Source organism: Alosa sapidissima, chromosome 2 (assembly GCF_018492685.1).
Source record: "Alosa sapidissima isolate fAloSap1 chromosome 2, fAloSap1.pri, whole genome shotgun sequence".
NCBI lineage: Eukaryota > Metazoa > Chordata > Actinopteri > Clupeiformes > Clupeidae > Alosa > Alosa sapidissima.
In genome coordinates this window covers 18,535,610-18,552,372 of record NC_055958.1, presented here as the reverse complement: position 1 = coordinate 18,552,372, position 16,763 = coordinate 18,535,610, and the positions used below count along the sequence as shown (strand labels likewise).

The following is a 16,763-nucleotide window of genomic DNA, read 5'->3' as shown; positions in this document are numbered from 1 at the left end:
GATTTCATTTATGTTTTATTTTTTATTATTAGCCTATTATTAGTTCAGGGTCAGGTGACACAAAAGAAGACCATTGTGACTTCATTACACTTTAGAACTCACATTTCAACACATCTCAACTGGACTGCCAGCACCCCCTAACCCTAAAGCCACGCGAAAATGTGAGTGTTCATGTTCATGAAAGAACAAACCCACTAAATTATGGCTTTCCGATTTCCAACACTCATCTGTTCCTTACATAACATTACTGCACAATTGTTGCAGTTGACTTAACCTCGGATTTTTCTTGACAGGCAGGTGGTACTTCAGGACATGCAAGAGCAAATGGGCAAACTGACTGCTCTTCTGAAGGATGAGCGCAGGTCCCATCAGCATAGCTGCCGTGCGGTGAGACTCCTCTTTAACCTGTGCGTGCTCCCTGTTATACACTTTTGCACTTCCTTGAAACTTTGCTTCTCTTCTCACAGCTGCTCGAAGAGTCTGACAGGCGGGCAGAAAGAGTCAGGCAGATGCATCAGCTGGAGATGAAGTAGGAGCATCCTACTGCATATTTTTCTGCATATTCTCTTAGCATTAGTAAGAGATGCTAGTATTTCTTATGACCATTCAGTCTATCCATTAAATTGAATGTGAGAATGAACCAACAAAATACTAAAAGGTCTCTTCCAACCCCAACGTTTTAGCCAGCTGGTCGAGGCACACAAAAAGGAGATCGAAAATATTGTGGAGCTCCACTCCCAACACATGGAAGATGAAAGGAGTTACGCAGCTGAACGCTATGGTAATAACTAAGAACACTACATAATTGCATTCTGCTGATTCTGGTTTCCAAAGCATTTGATTACTGTCCTTTTGGTCTATACAATAGCCTTGCTGGAAAAAGACTATGACTTCCTGAAAAGCTCCTTTCGTACCTACAAGGTGAGGAGCCCATTAGTCTGTTGATTATTATTATATTATTATTCGGTGAAATAGCTATTTACACAAGTCAGTGATGTCATTCACTTAACTCCTTTTCTAGACATTCTGAATTAAGGCAACTGTTGTTCTGTAATTCTCAAAAGGATTGTTTGGGTTTAAGGACAGCATTGTTGAAGAAATGCGCAGCAGTTGGCTGAAAAAGGAGAACAGCTGGAGAGAAGAGCAAGAGAGGGATCTCTTGGAGCAAATGATGAGTTGTGAGTATTGGAGATACGGTATATTATCTACTATTATGAATCTGAATTTTTATATTTTGGCAGAGACAAAAATGTAGAACAGTTACTGCAGTTGCTTGAACAGACTGTTGCAGTGTGTCACCTTTTCCATTGTAGTAAAGAAACAACTGAGCCAATGTGAGACGGAAAAGGAAGAACAACGAAAGGCCTTTGAGGCTGAAATCGCAGAACTACATTCTCATTACAGCACTGAAATAAAGGTATTATGGAAACTGTACAATTCATTTCCCAACTAGAAACAATATTAGCTATAAAATATTATTATGTTTGATGTGGCCTAGGCACTTGAAAAGGAGCTGTCAGAAAAAGAGGTATCCGTCACCTTGTTGAACACTGCTCTCATGCAGACCCAATACCAGCTGGAAATAATGGTAAGACTGCAGTCATTGCCAGCTGTCCCTCATTCTGAAAAAAACAAACAGTTCCTCTCCTTTTCTGACGCAGGATTCCTGCGTCTTTTTACAGATACATAACTCCACAGTGTTCCCCTGTCTTCTTACAGAACCATAACTTCACAGTGTTCCCATCTTCTTACAGAACCATAACTCCTAAGTGTTCCCCTGTCTTCTTACAGAACCATAACTCCTCAGCTGTTGACGCTAAGAAGGAGCTCACCCGCAGGCGAGTGACCACTCTGCAGTTGACTCAGTCCAACGCAGCACTAGAGTGACTGTGAGACCCACAGTATGGATATGGGTTTGCTCTGATGAAGTGCATGGACGTCCTTTAGTACTACTGCACACATTGAAAGACTTTGAATCTATCCTTATCGTGAATAAAAGATTGTATCAGAAATCTCAACACCAATTTATCCTGTCTTCTTTTATTATTATTATTATTATTATTATTATTGTTGTTGTTGTTGTTGTTGTTGTTGTTATTGTTATTAGCTTTAGCTGTGGTGTCATGTAAAGGGAGGAAAAGTAGCACTAGTAAAATCAAACCATGTTTTAGCTAGGTTTCTGTAGAGGGAGCTACAACAAAATCAAAACAAACACTGGACTCACAATTCATAGTCGATACCATATATGTTTTTGTAAGATTTTTTTTATAAATCATAATTCTGCTCTTTCATGATACAATTGTTTTTTTTGCTGGGCGACAGGGCCGTGGACTGCTAGGGATGGGAAAAATGAGTCTCTTCCGTAGTGAGTACACTGGTTGGGGCATTTGCTTTTTGATACCATATGCTTTCTTGCTTACATCATTGTTCACTTCTGTCAGGATGGTGAGTAAGTCAACGCCCCTGGTGAAAAACATTGATGTGATTAATGTAATGTGATGTTCACTGGGTGTTCCACTTTATCCAGGATACTGTGTTATGACGTAATTTCTAAACCTCTACAATTACAAATTTGAAATTTCACAGATAATTTTTGCAATGATTTATGCACACTCAAAATCTGAGTTTACATACTTACTCAGGCACCAGTAATTGCAGCTTTTCACATAGAGACTGAATGAACCATGTGCCCTCCTTTCTGTCCCTGAAAGAGGCATACTCTGGTGTGGTTGCCATGCCTAGCAAGAAGTCTGCATCAGCTGGAATGGAGTTTGCTCCTGCATCACTGGAGAGAGACCTGGGACCATCAGTCTGGAGGAAGACGATTTGCTGCTCTTTATGGCCCTGGCACGCCTGGATGAAGAAGAGTTTGGGCTTCTCCTTCAAGGAGGGGCAGAGGTGCCCTGAGAAAAGCTCCGTGAACTGCTGAAGTCTGACCTGGTTTCCATCCACTCCGTAGATGGTGCCGTTGAGGCCGTGGCTGAGCACGCAGCACACAAAGCAGTCCACCTGGGAGTGATCCCTCCTGCTGACCTCCTTCAGCAGGCACAGTATTTGGTGCTTGGTGCAATCCCGCCGGACCTCTACCTCAAAGCCCAGCCACTCAAACACCTCCTTCAACCTCGCTGAGACACAAAGACATATGGATAATCAGTTAACACATTACAGACCTGTTCTATAACATTGTAAGTAATATTTTATGTGAACTCACACTACAGTTCCTTGATGATTAATCCATAAATGATTCCAAAAGGAGTAAATACTTTCTTTCAAACACTGACTCATCAAATGCAAAGGCACTTGCGGGCTATTGATGTTAAGCGATGTACAGTAGTAAAAGAGTAAAAATAAACTAATCTGAAAAATAACCATGTTTAGTCACGTCAACTAAGTGGTGCAATACCAAATTTAGGGGAGGTTTTCAACTGCAGTGTTTTTCACTTACTTTCATCAAATTGGGTTCCATCTCTGTTACCAAGTGGCGTGACAGATTTTGAGAACTCATGATTATTTATGATTAAGCAGACGCCTCTTTTATCCCCCTTCATGTCATATTTTGGCAGGTCCTAAAACAGGGAGCAAATACACTTAACTTTTTGTGGGCCTAAAGCAGTAGGCCCTAACTTTATTTCATTAAACCTCAGTGCAAAGTCTGTCTCACCATGACATTGTGACTGCTTTGTTTAAGATCCACAGGGACAGAGACAGAGAAATGAGAGCTCTGCACTGAAATAAAAACATATTTGGACACAGACAGTTATACAGAGTCTTAAATTACTGTATTAATGCAGGTTATGAGAACAAAAACAGTTGAATAGCCCACTAATAGAGTTCGGTTACCCTCACTGTTGTCAGTGCTGCTAAGACTCAGACTTTCTAGTTCTTCTGTTGGGGCAATCAAGGACTCTACAATAAAGTTAGTCAGTCAGTGCAGCAGAAAGAGAAAAGTAAGATGGAGCAAATATGCCCCCTGACCAACCACAACCAACCTGGATGTTCAGAATTTCTTACGATTCCAGATTCCTGAGGACAACAGTGAAAATGCTTCCATAAAATGTCTCGAAATATAGAATTTGTAGCGAATGCACAACCTTAAGCCTTAACAATGAATCATTTATACCCACCTCCGTTGAAGGGGAGAGCTCTTTACAGAAACATGATGGTGGACGAGGCTCTGAAACAAGAACAGAACTAGCATTGTCAATTATGTCCAAACTAAAACCTATTAGAAGAGTACTAACATATGAAACTTTGTCACTACCGTCAAAAGAAATGCTGGATGGATGCTGACTTAATGCGTCCTGAAACAAAAAAGAGAGCCTCTAAACGTGATGATTAACATATGCAAGTCTTCCAGCATCAGTCAGTAATGCATGGGATTTGTGCATTCATGAAATGTGAGATGAAAGTGATGTTGTTTTACCTGTGAACCAACTACCATCTCTGACACGCTAATTTTTCCTGCTGCTGTTTCTTGGAATATGTGGTCTATGTTAATTTGATTTGGCAGTTGATTTGAACTTTGATCTGGAAAAAAAAAGAAAAGAAACCAGATATATTAATCGCCAGCTTTGTCCACAGGTACCTCAAGAACAGCTCTGATATACATGTATCTATAAATTACAGGAACTTCTCTCTGTGTGTTTGTGTGTCGCATATCTGCCGAACCATTCATCCGATTGATTTCAAACTTGGCAGGTGTCTTACTACGGGCACGAGTAAGTGCAGTACCAGGTTTGACGTAGTTTGAATAAAATAGATTGTTAAATATCAGTAAAAGAAGCACACTCCCCCTCTCACTCACACAGCACTGTACTGTAGGCTACCAGAGAGGATAAGCGGGGCTTTGGCATAACTGAATCCGCGGGTAAAAAGTTAAGTGAGTACAGGATGTGTGGATGATTATCATGTCTGACCTTAACAATAAAGACTCCCTGAATGCGGTTTGCTTGCATAAAATGATTCCGCAGATTTTGAAACAACACACCAACAAACACCGGTATGCAGTGGCTATTCAAAACAACGTAAAAAATGATGTGCAATAAACTGACACTTCGATTAGCTTTGAACAATTTCACATGCAGCCATGCTTCAATTCTGCTCACTGCACATTTATTATATTATAATATAATATTCAGTATTCATTATTGAATGCTTGGCTGACATTTTGGCTGAAGTGTTTCCCCATCATGCTATTTCTAAAGCAGGCCTACCTGCAGGCATGTAATTGACCTACATGTTTTCTACAGGAATAGAATGGACACTGCACTAGTAACTTAACACATCATGAACATCTTCATACTCACCAGTTTCTCTTTTAAATTGGTCAATTCTTTTTGTCAAGATGGGGCAGACAGATGATAGGCATTTCTTCAAAATGTCCAAATTTTCGCTGCTCAAAAGATCCTCTTTCTCCAACTCCATCAGAAGTTGAAGAGTAGTCTGAACAACAAGACTGGCATTAGAAAGATTGGCAGGCTTTGACTAATTAATTTTGCAACTAAAAGCCATTGCAAAAAAAATGAGTTTCCCAGATTCCAGTAAAAATCACATTTATTTATATCAGACCATTTCTGTAACCTGTTATTCATTATTTTTGCTGAATTACTAAATAATACAGGCAAATAAAACATTTCAAAACAATGAGTTGAAGCATTATGCATGATTTTACACAAATGTGCAAATATCAACCAAAAAAACAGCTAATTTGATGGGCATAATGCCAACAAGCAATGAGGAGTTGTAGTTGAAAACTAACAGGCTAATAGGCTAAAGGGCATGCACAAACCATGTAAAGACCAAGCACCAGACATTTGTAAAAGCTTGTTGCCATAGACATACAGTACTTCAAAGTGGCAAATAGTTTCTCTGGTGGAGGAGTATTGATCTCTGACTGTTTTCAGTTTTCATCTCTGACAATCCCTGTAAGCCTTCATAGAAGAATGGAGGCTAGACAAGTGACTTCATATTAAAGCCCACTGTTTGGATTCAGATGTTCATCAAACAGGGGTGGGGTCATACTGTTTTTTCATACTGTCATATACATTCTGTTGTTAAGGTTAACAACCTTACAATCAAGTATTCCTTTCCAAAATAATCACTTTTTCATTCTGTGAACCAAACCCAGACACGATTAAGAAATGCAGAATTAACTGAATCAAAAAGCAGTGAGTTGTCACTACTAGTCTACTGTGCTTTGCCACACCCCTACAACATTCACAAGAAATTAGGCGGACACTCACCATTTTGTCTTGCAGTTTGCTGCGAGGTAGAGTTTTGAACAGCAAAAACTTCATGCTTTTAAGGTCTTTCTCAGTGATGTTTTCAGACAGTTCAAAGAGGAGCTTTCTGTGTGGATGAATGACAGCAATTTACTTTTGTAACTACAAATTATTTATCCTAATGATTCTAGGCATAGATGTGATTTGTTTTGTGACCCAATATGGGACTTTCGAGAGTTAACAATAAATCCAATACTGGGTGAGCCCAGATAAATTTGAATTTGCTCTGCAGGCCGGTCTGGAAATGTACCCACTGACAACTGCATTTGACGTTGATGTTGAAGTTTACAAGACAGATGTGTTTGCTGCACTTCTGAAATGATTTGGTAAGAGTTTACTGGGTTCACCTCGGTTCACCCAGGCTAACAATCCAACACTGGCATAGGCCAAAGTATCCTAATTGAATGCAACAGAAACACTGTCCGTCACCTGTAGGGCCCAATGAGGCTTTCCCCTGGCTGCTGATCTGTTCGGAGGCCCAATTGCCGTATCAAATCTTGCCGATGACAAGTGTGAAGCAGCTCTGTGAGTAAAGAAGTATTCTCGCTAGACAAGAAGTCATTGTCCATTAGCAAGCTGAACAGCTCTCCGGTAGAGGACAGAGAGCTTAGTTCACGACCAAGGAGATCAACGGAAAGGAACACAAGTCCCTGGGCATCAGTCTTACTGAGAGACTGCTCCACCTGCAGCAGCAACTCCTGGAACTCCATTAGCTAGGAGGAACACAACAGGATGAATGGGCAAATTAGCACACACAAATCTACCATCCTCAGGAAAAGATGTGATATCTTAGGTATAGGCTACTAATTGGAGTGGTATGCATTCCTGTGTGCCTACATAATTTATAAACCTTCTTTCCTTTCAAGGAAAAATACAAAATGAAACAAAAAGCAAAAAGTGTCCATCCTCCTGCTAGACACATGTTGTGGTCCACATCTCAAAATGATTTTAACCACAAGAAAATAATGGCAAGCAAACAGGCTGCAAGTGATAAGCTTATAAGAAATATGAAATAGGCATATTTCTCAGCTGTGGGGTCAGCTTACATGGACAGGCAAATAACACCAGAGCCTAGCCTACTGGGTTTGAATTACCAAAAAAAAAGGTAATCAATAGTAGGCCTACTAACAGACAATAAGTGTCTTTAAATGTAGGCTACCTGCCTCTACGGAGATATAAGGAAATACCCGTCAGAAAGGTTGCTAACCAGACTGCAGAAGACTGTCAGATGCCATCGCGTTTCGAAGCGGAGCGATAGGTTTACCAAAAAATGACTGTCCTGCTTACCTTGTCGGTGTTCTAAAGTGGAACAAAAACATTCCTAACATAGGCCTACGTATCACCACTGCTTTCGAAAACCAAAAGCCTAAAAGTCACAACTATTGCTCAATGAAGACCGCAGGGATCAACAAGGAAGGAGAACGGAACGGAAGCTCGGAATCGAAAGTTTGTCACTCCACCCACTTCACTTGGGTTGAGGCTATGTTGTCCATATGCGTTTTCATACAAGTTTATTATTAATATCAAGAATAGGCCTAGATATGAAGACACTATAGTCTGCAAGTAAGGAAGCAAGATTTGTACTCGAAATGTAAAAACATTTTATTAAGGAATAACCCATAAGGTCAACATACAGCAATGTCAAATGAATGTAAACCTATTAAGCATGGTCAATTTAAAAAGCACAATACCAAACTGTCTACTACACACCGACACCCATAACCCAACATAATTTAACATTAAACAGACAGACAAACAGACGACATAAAGATGCCTAATCTATTGATTTGAGGAGTAGCCTATAACCGGGAGGTCTTCATATAGTCGAGATTGCTAGACGAACGGTCAGGTTGAATCCCCTGTATTTTGATCCTGAGCCAGCCTTGACTGAACCTCTGGAATTTAGAGTAGTTAGCTCGTGTATCTTGGACGACGGACTCTGAGGGGTAAAACAGAGTTGTTTTAATCACTACAAACACATAGGCTACGATATTAACCTATGCTGGAAGTGTCATCCTTGGACAGACATAGATAAAGTGTAGCAAGTAATCGTTAGAAAATTCTATTCACACGCCACAACAACAGAAATCCCATGTAAAGAGAATAACATACGGTCAGTAAACAGCGAGCGCAGTGTAGTGATGTGCTGCTGGGGCCGGGGCAACTGGCGACGACCAAGTCCATGGGTTCTGGATAAAACACAATCCACGTAAATGTCCCAGAATATCTGTGCGAGGTCCCAGAATAAATCACCGTGTTTTTGTTTATCAGAGGATTTCAAGAAGACCATGAGTTCCCAAAAGGCTGGAACGTTATCTGCGATCCTCGGAGTGCGCATTTCTAAGACCAGGACAGTGGACGAGTCCCAGCACTGAGGATCGACCCGGTTCAGGGTTAAAGGGTCGATCTGGCCCGGTCTCTGGGCTTGCAGAGGCGCTGTGCAGGCGCAGCCAACCAATAGAGCCACGGCCAGTCGAATAATGAAGAAGAAATTGTCCATCTGCCATGACACAGATATATAGACTACTGTAAATATTAATCTCTTATTTTTTCTGTCCTTATTTCATGAAACCATGTCAAAATGACAGCAAGTGGACTATTGTGTGTTGGAATTCGTGCATATAGTCACAACTCATACCTGATATTCAAATTGATTAAATGAAAAGCATATGCCACAATATATAGGATACAGAAAATAACCTACAAAATACTATTTAATTTCAAATCTATAAATGAAATATTGTAAACATTGTTCACATCACACACAATAGGCCTAGGGTAATGTTTGGTCATGAATAGAAATCAGACTATTAAATCAGAGACCCTACTTAGAAAGCATGAAAAGTTTATTCGAAATAATGTGCGGTCTTACCTTGAGGATGGTTCGAAATTAATGCTGTTACAGAAAATGTTTTCCATCTCTCCTGCAGTGTGCGACGTCAATCTTGAACTAGGGGGTTGGCCAGATGATCATCCGAACACTCGTATTTGCTTTTCTCTGGACATTAGGCCTAACATATGTCATTAGACAAATTATAAAATATATAACATATTCACTGTAACAATTGCTAGCCTGAGTGATTGTTAATTCAACCTGTTGACTTAACCCAAGGTTCGTCTTAATATTCAGTAGCCTATATGCTTCATTAGGCCTAATAATGATGCGCGATTGATTATGGAAGACATTTTTTTTATTATCATTTATTACATTTTAATGACCCCGAACGTTTGAACAAAAAGTGATCTTTTCTTTCATTGTCATGGGCTTATGGGAATGGAAACCTAAGATGGATACAATGTTGTTCTTTTTTGACACATTATCAGTTTAATCATATGTGTTTTTGCCGTTTTAGGGTCTACATAATGGGCCATTGGTATAAGAATTTGACGTCAGAGAAATATGAATTCACTTGACCTCAGCAGAACATGGCAAGGTTTCCGGTTTTAGATGCAATGCAGAAAAGTGTTATTAAAGGCTAGTAGGCTACTCTACGTGCGTCTTGTGCTTTTATCAAAATGTCACGAGTCAGTGATCGTGAATTTAATCGCTGTCGTGGGGAGAGGCCATCGTTAAGTGTGGCACACAAGGCTGTCAGTCTTTCAGTCATGACAGAAAATGTCACATCAATAGGAAAATTGTGAATGAAATGTTGTATGTTGTGTAGAGTTCCCTTAGTACCCTTACAGTATAGCCTACTACTACACAGGAAGACAGGGGATTCTGATAAACTTCATGTGGTAGAATGTAAATCTGCAATGCTGTAAAAAATGCTGCAAGCAGCAATGAAGGGGCCCAACTAGTCCACAAAGGGACATGGTTAGGGTTATGGATATGGATAAGCTTTTGTCCAAAGCGACATACAAATACAAAACAATATAATACTTACATTTAACAGGGTTACAAATTAAAATGTTGGTCAGACTATAATAAGGAGAATAGCAATAATAAACAACAATGTCAATTCAATCAATAGCCTAATTAACTAAAAAATGAAAATGAGGGGAAAAAGCAATAATAAACAATAATGTCCATTCAATCAATAATATAAAAGTAATAACATGGTAAGACTACATTAAGGAGAATATCAATAATAAACAACAATGTCAAATTAATCAACAACCTAATGGAAATAAAATAATATTATACAAACCATGTAAACGCATAAGAAAGGTTTAATGAACTAAGTGCATGTTGAACAGATATGCCTTTAGACCCCTCTTAAAAGACCCAAAACTATCACAGGAACGGAGAGCACTGGGCAACTCATTCCACCAACATGGAACCACTGAGGAAAAGAGTCTTGAATTTGACCTAGCGTTTATGACTGGTCGGCACAACAGATGCTCATCAGAAGACCGCAGTGGGCGGTTGGGGATGTACATCTTGATCACTGAATTAAAATAACATGGAGCTGATCCAGTCAGTGTTCTATAGGCCAAAGTGAGAGATTTAAATTTAATTCTGGCTACTATTGGGAGAAAATGGAGAGTAACTCCATTGACATAAACGCGGGTGACATGGTGGGAATTTATTTTCATTGAGGTGTTTCCTACAATAAGTTTCACATTCTCTCGCAATCATTTCATAGTCAAAAGTATTGCGATGGAATGCAAAACTTATTGTGAGGAAACGCAAAACTATTGTGAGGGAATGCAAAAGGAGTTCTAAAACTACTAAAAAATTATTCCCACCATGGCCCTTCGCTGGCTCTGTACCAAACAGGTATCATTATGGCAAAGGCATGTAAGCACGCACAATAAGTGTTATTTCAGATGGCCTGGATATGAGCTCACTTTATGAAGCCCATGGCTTTGTTGCCATATCTATGTGAGACTTGGTCTGAAGATCTGTAGCAACTTATGTAAAAACTGGAAATATATTTTTTTTAATTCCATAAAATCCAACATGGCAGCCGCATCAATTACGCTGCCATGGTAAGTTGCCATAGACCTCTGAAGTTCGCCTACAAAAAAGAACCAAAACGGCCATCTTTGCCCATATAAGGAGATCCAGTTGTTAATTGAAGCTAACTAGCCTACCTATGGCAAGTTGCATTGCAAGTTAGCTCTGGGCAGGGATGGATTACTGCACGGGCCTACCGGGCCCAGGCCCAGGGGCCCAAGGGGTCAGGGGGCCCTGAAGCCCAAGCCTTTGCATGGAATCATTGCCTCAATATCAACACATCAGAATGTAGGCCATGAATCTGATTAAAGTATTGGCATCCCCAAAATGCACCAGAATACAGGAAATCACATCATACAAATTAAACATTTTCTGGGGGAGGACCCCCAAACCCCCCTTCCCACATATGTGACAATTAGTGGGGGGCCCTTACAGTAATACAACTGGGCCCAGGGGCCCGAAAGTTCATAATCCGTCCATGGCTCTGGGGTAGCAAAAATCTAAGTGTGCCGCCTTCACGTACCGGAGATCACAGTATCCACTCGAAGGCAGAGGACAAAAGTGTGTTCAGGAAAACGTCTGCATTTCAGACTTTTTCATCCCTGTGAGAGTTTAACAGGTGCGATAATTCAAAATCCCCATGTTATTTTCCCATAGGAAAAATCGCCAGATAGGCCTACCGGATGTCAAAGATGGCAGCTTTTTTGTAGGCGAACTTCAGACGTCTATGTCTCGGCTACAGTATTACCAGACACAAGAATGCAGGTGAATGTTTGTGAAAATTAAAAATCCATTACAGCATTGTGAGGCTTGATCTAAAGATCATCTGTAATAATTTTGGGGCGAACATTGGACAAAATTTGTGGCCTGTGAACATTTTTTATAACTTAAAAATCCAATCTGGTAGAAAATCATTGCAAAACTTTTTTTTTGATCACTCTGTGATACGTCCTTTATATAGTAGGCTATATATACTCTTTTGGTTTCTGCATTTATCCCAATCCATGAATTAGTGAAACACACTCAGCACACAGTGAACACACAGTGAGGTGAAGCACACACTAATCCCGGCGCAGTGAGGGGTTAGGTGCCTGAAGTGCTCAAGGGCACTTCAGCCGTGCCTACTGGTCGGGGTTCGAACCGGCAACCCTCCCTCCAAGTCCGAAGCGCTAACCAGTAGGCCACGGCTGCCCATTATTATTTGACTGGTCAGGGTGAGTGGAGCACTTTTTTAGTCATTCAGCTGGTGAAAAAACTTATGTACATAAACGCACCTCCAACGTTGACCACTTGGTGCCACTAGAGTGATTGAGGAGGTGCCAACATGAAACTTGGTGAAAAGAATCATGGGACTGTTCCCAAATGTACTGAAATTCTAAAACGCAGCTTCGTGGCTTGGCTCACTTTAAGTACATTTATTCATTTGGCAGACACCTTTATCCAAAGCGACTTACATCAATAGAATAACATTTAAGCTACAGCTACAACAATAACAGTTAAGCTACAGTGCAGAGGAGACTACGGCTAGGAATTGACTGATATATACTAGTACTTGATAGGAGTGCCTACATTTTAAGTACTAGTACATTAGAAGTTTTCATCCCCTGGAAGAAAATGTCTCATATATTCAATATGCAGACTGGATCAAAAAGAGTCATGGCCCACATATCTAAGCTTACCTGGTACTACAACTGTAGTATTCAAGATAGTCTCTGGTAAATGAGGAAGACTTTGAGGCCATGTTTTAAAATATTCAGTTTATTTATGATTGGATTATCAAGTAATGTTCAGTGTACAGTTTTATGTACATGATGCAGTGCAGTGAGGGACAAAGTGGATGTTTTGATCAACATGGGATCTTGCACGGGGACATATGAAACAGCTCTGCTGCAAAGAAACAATCCTGTTTACAAAGTGCTTGAGTCTCATCTGAGACATCAAATGACAGAGGTAATGGCAAGTTTGTTAAAAAACACACATAAGTTCAGTTTGACCCACAAATGTAAACCAACACTCACTCCAAAAACTACATTTATTATGATCGCAATTAAGAGACACAGGGTTGGTGGTCAGACACACTAAACTCCAAGCCCACCAGGTCAGCTCTTATTCTCCATGTAAATAATATATCACCACACCATGGTTTAATCAACAGGTTTGTGCAAAATTGTTGTTTGCATAGTAAATAAAAGTTACATGTTTGTGTTGTTGACATGCATGTCTTGTAGTGTTTATGATCTCACTGATTGTTTGAGACTCCTTGACGGTAATATAACCCACTATACGTGAGGGCATCCTGTGGTCCACTGGATAGGACAGGAGAGAGAAGTAGGGGAGAGGATGAACGTAGAGATGATTAATTGGATACTGGCTGGGTGCCATCTGACCATGACTGTCTGTTCTGTTTACCCGGAAGGAGGCTATTCACCTGTCCTTCAGCTCCCGACTGGAGCACACAGGCTAGTTTATGGAGGGCAGAGACGGTGCTCTGAGTAGAGATTACATCCAGAACATTTTCACTTCACATTATTTGTCAGGATCCTGCCTGGACTGATTGCCTTTGTGCCACTCTAGTGGCCATTTTGTATATTGTTCTGTGTTTATGTGCTTGTTGCTGTTCCCCATGTGCTGTGTTTACCTGTCTGTCATGTGTCTTTGTCTCCGCCCATCCCTCTATATGGTCTACACTTCCTGTCTTGTTAAGGCCGGGACACACCAAGACGATTATCGGCCGCTGGACAGTTGGGTGAGGTCTGGGACTCGAGTCTGTTTGGTGTGTCCCGTGCCTTCGTCAGTCGGAGGAGCCGTCGGTGTTCATTTTGGCGATTTGACATGTCGAATCAGCCAGTGGCAGTCGGCCTCAATGACCAATCTGATTGGTGGAGTGCTAGCCCTTGACTAAACATTATCTCGGATTAGTATAACCATTAGCCCTACATTCAGCGATGTAAGTTATGAACCCATTTTGAAACTATCCTAACAAATTTTTGCTAGAACTCGTAGACTACCACAATGTTGCTGAGTTATTTCAGGTTAGTTTACAACAATATACAAGTTTAACCAAAGTCCTTAGTTGCTACCTAGCTAGCGAACATCACTAGCACTCGTTTACTGTGCAAACGTTAGTTAGTTTAATGGGCGAAAATATATTATTTATTCCATGTCTAAAAGAGTGTTTCATTGGCATCACACACAAGCAATGACAATAAAATAGTACACAATATTGTCCGAAACTAGTGCCATTTTGTTCCTTTGGCGAATCCTTTTATGATTAATCTTGGTAACTAGACAATCTTTTCGGCTATGAATCTTTTACTGCCGCCTGCTGTTATGGAAATGTATTACATCTTGCTCATACGCAGAACGTATGCTCGGCGTCGGTTCGGTGTGTTCCGAGACACTTTTTTGATCGACCCAGGGAGACGGTAGCAGACTGATCAGTCCGATTGCTTTTCTGCTGACGGTCGGCCATCGGCTTGGTGTGTCACAACAATTAGTTTCCCTCCGTTTCTGGTCTCACCTGTTCCCCATTACTGTCTTGTTGGTCTCGTCCAGTCCTCTGTCTTTCTGTTAGTTGGACTGTGCATCTGCACCGCTGTTCCTCTGTCCTTTGTCAGTTTGTCTCTCTTGTCTCGTCGGAATTGTAAGTTTGTTTAGTCAATAAAGTGTGTGTCTGGAAATTCTGCCAACGAGTCTAGCGCTTGGGTCCTCCTGCCGAACCTTGACAGTACGAACCAACCAAAGAATGGAGCCAGCAGACTCTGCTTTCCACATGGAGGACTAAGGCAGGTGGAATACACCCTCAGCATGCAGAACTTGTGAGATCCACTGATTTGGAGCGCCGGCATGCCATGTGTTCCCTGATGAATCGGGCCATTTCATTAAAGCCCTGGATGATGGAGGTTCCAGGAATGGCTACATTAGCTGGTCAGCTCTCGAATCTGGACAGAAGCCTGCAGACCCTCCTTTCTCCCAGTGACCCCTAGGGGAGTTCTGCTTTTGGGCCTGTTGGCCATGCTCATCCCTTCCTTGGTCTGGTTTGTGAGCCTACATCTGAGTCGACCAGTCCCGTCAACCCCCCAGGTGGTCAGACTGGGCCTGCTCCATCTCCAAACAGCTAGTCCTAATCCTGAGGAATCACCATTCTGGGGAACTAGGCTTGCCATCAAGCCTCCCTCCAGAAAGAGACGTGGCTCCAAGCCCATCACCACGCCTGCACTCCCGCCTCTTCCTGAGTCGACCCCGCCAGCGAGCGACGAGTAAGAATGAACAGGTATGATAAGGGATCAGATTCCAAAAATAATCCTGTGGAAATGCATGGATTCCAGTTTCTTCCAGTAGCAGCAACTGGAATCCATGCATTTCCACATAATTCATTTTTAGAATCTGATCCCTTATCATACCTGTTCATTCTTACTCGTCGCTCGACTTATCATGAGTAAATTCAAGATGGCTGCAAACGCTAAACTTTGTGAAGATACTGTCTGTATAAATCGTCTTGTAAGTAAACTACCAGTGCTTTTTCAAAGTTCTCAATGTCTCGTTTTAAATGCCAGGGCCCTCGGAAGTCTACCAATGAAGTGTGGAGATACGTTGAGCCTCGTAAATGGTGTAAAACAGTGATTTATTTGTATGGCTAGGCCGATGCCCGAGGCACCCCCATTGAAAAAGCTGTTGGTAGCATCTGCTAACTAGCGCCAGATTTCGGAGTGCAGGGGACAAGCCGAGATGGGCTATAGACATACGTTCACACTCGATATCATGTTTCAACACACTTTAGGTCAATATCACACCGGAATTCTCCTTTAACCTCTTCACCCTTATCTGCCTCAGTTCCTGAGTGTTTGTCTGCCTATGTTTCTGAGTCTGAGTGTCCGACGACCTCTGTGAACGTCCGTCCCTGTCTGACCCTACCCCTGTCCTGAGGGGGGTCATTCTCCCAAGTCAACGTCGCCCACCGTGCCCATCTCTGTCCCCATGCCCGTCTCTGTCCCCATCTTGTCTTCCAGCTCCTGTCTTAGTGCCCACCATTGACCTTGTTACTGTTCCTGTTGTGGTTCCAGTTACTATTCCCATTACCCTGCCTGTTACTGTCCCTGTCACTGTCTTCGTTCCTATCCCTTCCCCTGCCCCTAAGCCTGTGTCCGTGTCTGTCGTGTCTGAGTCTGCCTATGTCCTGGCCAAGCCTGCCCGAGTCTGCCCAGCCATCTGTATGTCCCTCCCGAGTCTGCCATGATTCTTCCTGCTCTGCCCTGATGGACAGTCTTCCTGAACTTTGTTGGCCCGCCTCTTGCTCCAGTCCCGCCTTCCAGACCCCCCTCCACCCACCCGGGTTGGACTGTGCATTTCTACACCCCTGTTCCTCTGTCCTTTGTCGGGTTGTCTCTCTTGTCTCGTCGGAATTGTATATTTTGTTTGTTTAGTCAATAAAATGTGTTTGTCTGGAAATTCTGCCTTCAACGAGTCTTGCGCTTGGGTCCTCCTGCCGAACCCTGACATTATTTTTTGGCTTTGAGTCTACTGGGATATTATGTGCAGCGACCCCTGTGACAGAATCTGATTGACTGCTCCAGACCCTT

At 41.8% G+C, this 16,763-nt stretch overlaps 3 protein-coding genes across 8 annotated transcripts; 1 reads left to right on the top strand and 2 right to left on the bottom strand.

The window, feature by feature from the left end:
* Positions 1–82: 82 nt before the first annotated feature.
* Positions 83–2,018, top strand: LOC121704011 (flagellum-associated coiled-coil domain-containing protein 1-like). 2 transcript variants are annotated; one of them, XM_042084562.1, is made up of 9 exons: positions 83–161; positions 294–387; positions 468–529; positions 684–781; positions 869–921; positions 1,082–1,178; positions 1,314–1,417; positions 1,499–1,588; positions 1,792–2,018. In XM_042084562.1, coding segments are annotated over exons 1-9 (696 nt in total). In that variant the 5' UTR covers positions 83–159; the 3' UTR covers positions 1,888–2,018. The 2 variants fall into 2 exon arrangements, with proteins under 2 accessions (XP_041940496.1, XP_041940497.1); XM_042084563.1 differs by lacking the exon at positions 869–921 and having other exon boundaries at positions 1,065–1,178.
* A 237-nt stretch (positions 2,019–2,255) lies between these two features.
* Positions 2,256–7,732, bottom strand: casp10 (caspase 10, apoptosis-related cysteine peptidase). 5 transcript variants are annotated; one of them, XM_042084550.1, is made up of 13 exons: positions 7,469–7,732; positions 6,711–6,994; positions 6,243–6,348; positions 5,307–5,442; positions 4,424–4,527; positions 4,262–4,301; positions 4,125–4,174; positions 3,990–4,023; positions 3,841–3,906; positions 3,662–3,726; positions 3,446–3,566; positions 2,639–3,125; positions 2,256–2,463 (listed from the first exon to the last, which is right to left on the bottom strand). In XM_042084550.1, the coding sequence occupies exons 2-13, from the start codon at positions 6,989–6,991 to the stop codon at positions 2,289–2,291; spliced, it is 1,665 nt and encodes a 554-aa protein (XP_041940484.1). In that variant the 5' UTR covers positions 6,992–6,994; positions 7,469–7,732; the 3' UTR covers positions 2,256–2,288. The 5 variants fall into 5 exon arrangements, with proteins under 5 accessions (XP_041940484.1, XP_041940487.1, XP_041940485.1 ...); XM_042084553.1 differs by having other exon boundaries at positions 3,841–3,885; XM_042084551.1 differs by having other exon boundaries at positions 7,569–7,732.
* Positions 7,733–7,951: 219 nt separating this feature from the next.
* Positions 7,952–8,781, bottom strand: LOC121696938 (protein FAM237A-like). Its single transcript, XM_042078102.1, has 2 exons — positions 8,394–8,781; positions 7,952–8,220 (listed from the first exon to the last, which is right to left on the bottom strand). The coding sequence occupies exons 1-2, from the start codon at positions 8,779–8,781 to the stop codon at positions 8,081–8,083; spliced, it is 528 nt and encodes a 175-aa protein (XP_041934036.1). The 3' UTR covers positions 7,952–8,080.
* Between the last annotated feature and the right edge of the window lie 7,982 nt (positions 8,782–16,763).

What these genes read in the sequence shown, in the direction of transcription:
- LOC121696938 (XM_042078102.1), bottom strand. Translation starts at nt 8,781, where the DNA reads ATGGACAATTTCTTCTTCATTATTCGACTGGCCGTGGCTCTATTGGTT. An exon ending in GCGCTCGCTGTTTACTGACC is followed by an intron (nt 8,221 to 8,393) that starts GTATGTTATTCT and finishes TTTACCCCTCAG; the next exon opens with AGTCCGTCGTCCAAGATACA.
- casp10 (XM_042084550.1), bottom strand. Translation starts at nt 6,991, where the DNA reads ATGGAGTTCCAGGAGTTGCTGCTGCAGGTGGAGCAGTCTCTCAGTAAG. An exon ending in CCAATTTAAAAGAGAAACTG is followed by an intron (nt 4,528 to 5,306) that starts GTGAGTATGAAG and finishes TTTTTTTTCCAG; the next exon opens with ATCAAAGTTCAAATCAACTG. An exon ending in AAGAAATTCTGAACATCCAG is followed by an intron (nt 3,907 to 3,989) that starts GTTGGTTGTGGT and finishes ACTTTATTGTAG; the next exon opens with AGTCCTTGATTGCCCCAACA.
- LOC121704011 (XM_042084562.1), top strand. An exon ending in ATGCATCAGCTGGAGATGAA is followed by an intron (nt 530 to 683) that starts GTAGGAGCATCC and finishes CCAACGTTTTAG; the next exon opens with CCAGCTGGTCGAGGCACACA. An exon ending in GCTCCTTTCGTACCTACAAG is followed by an intron (nt 922 to 1,081) that starts GTGAGGAGCCCA and finishes TTTGGGTTTAAG; the next exon opens with GACAGCATTGTTGAAGAAAT.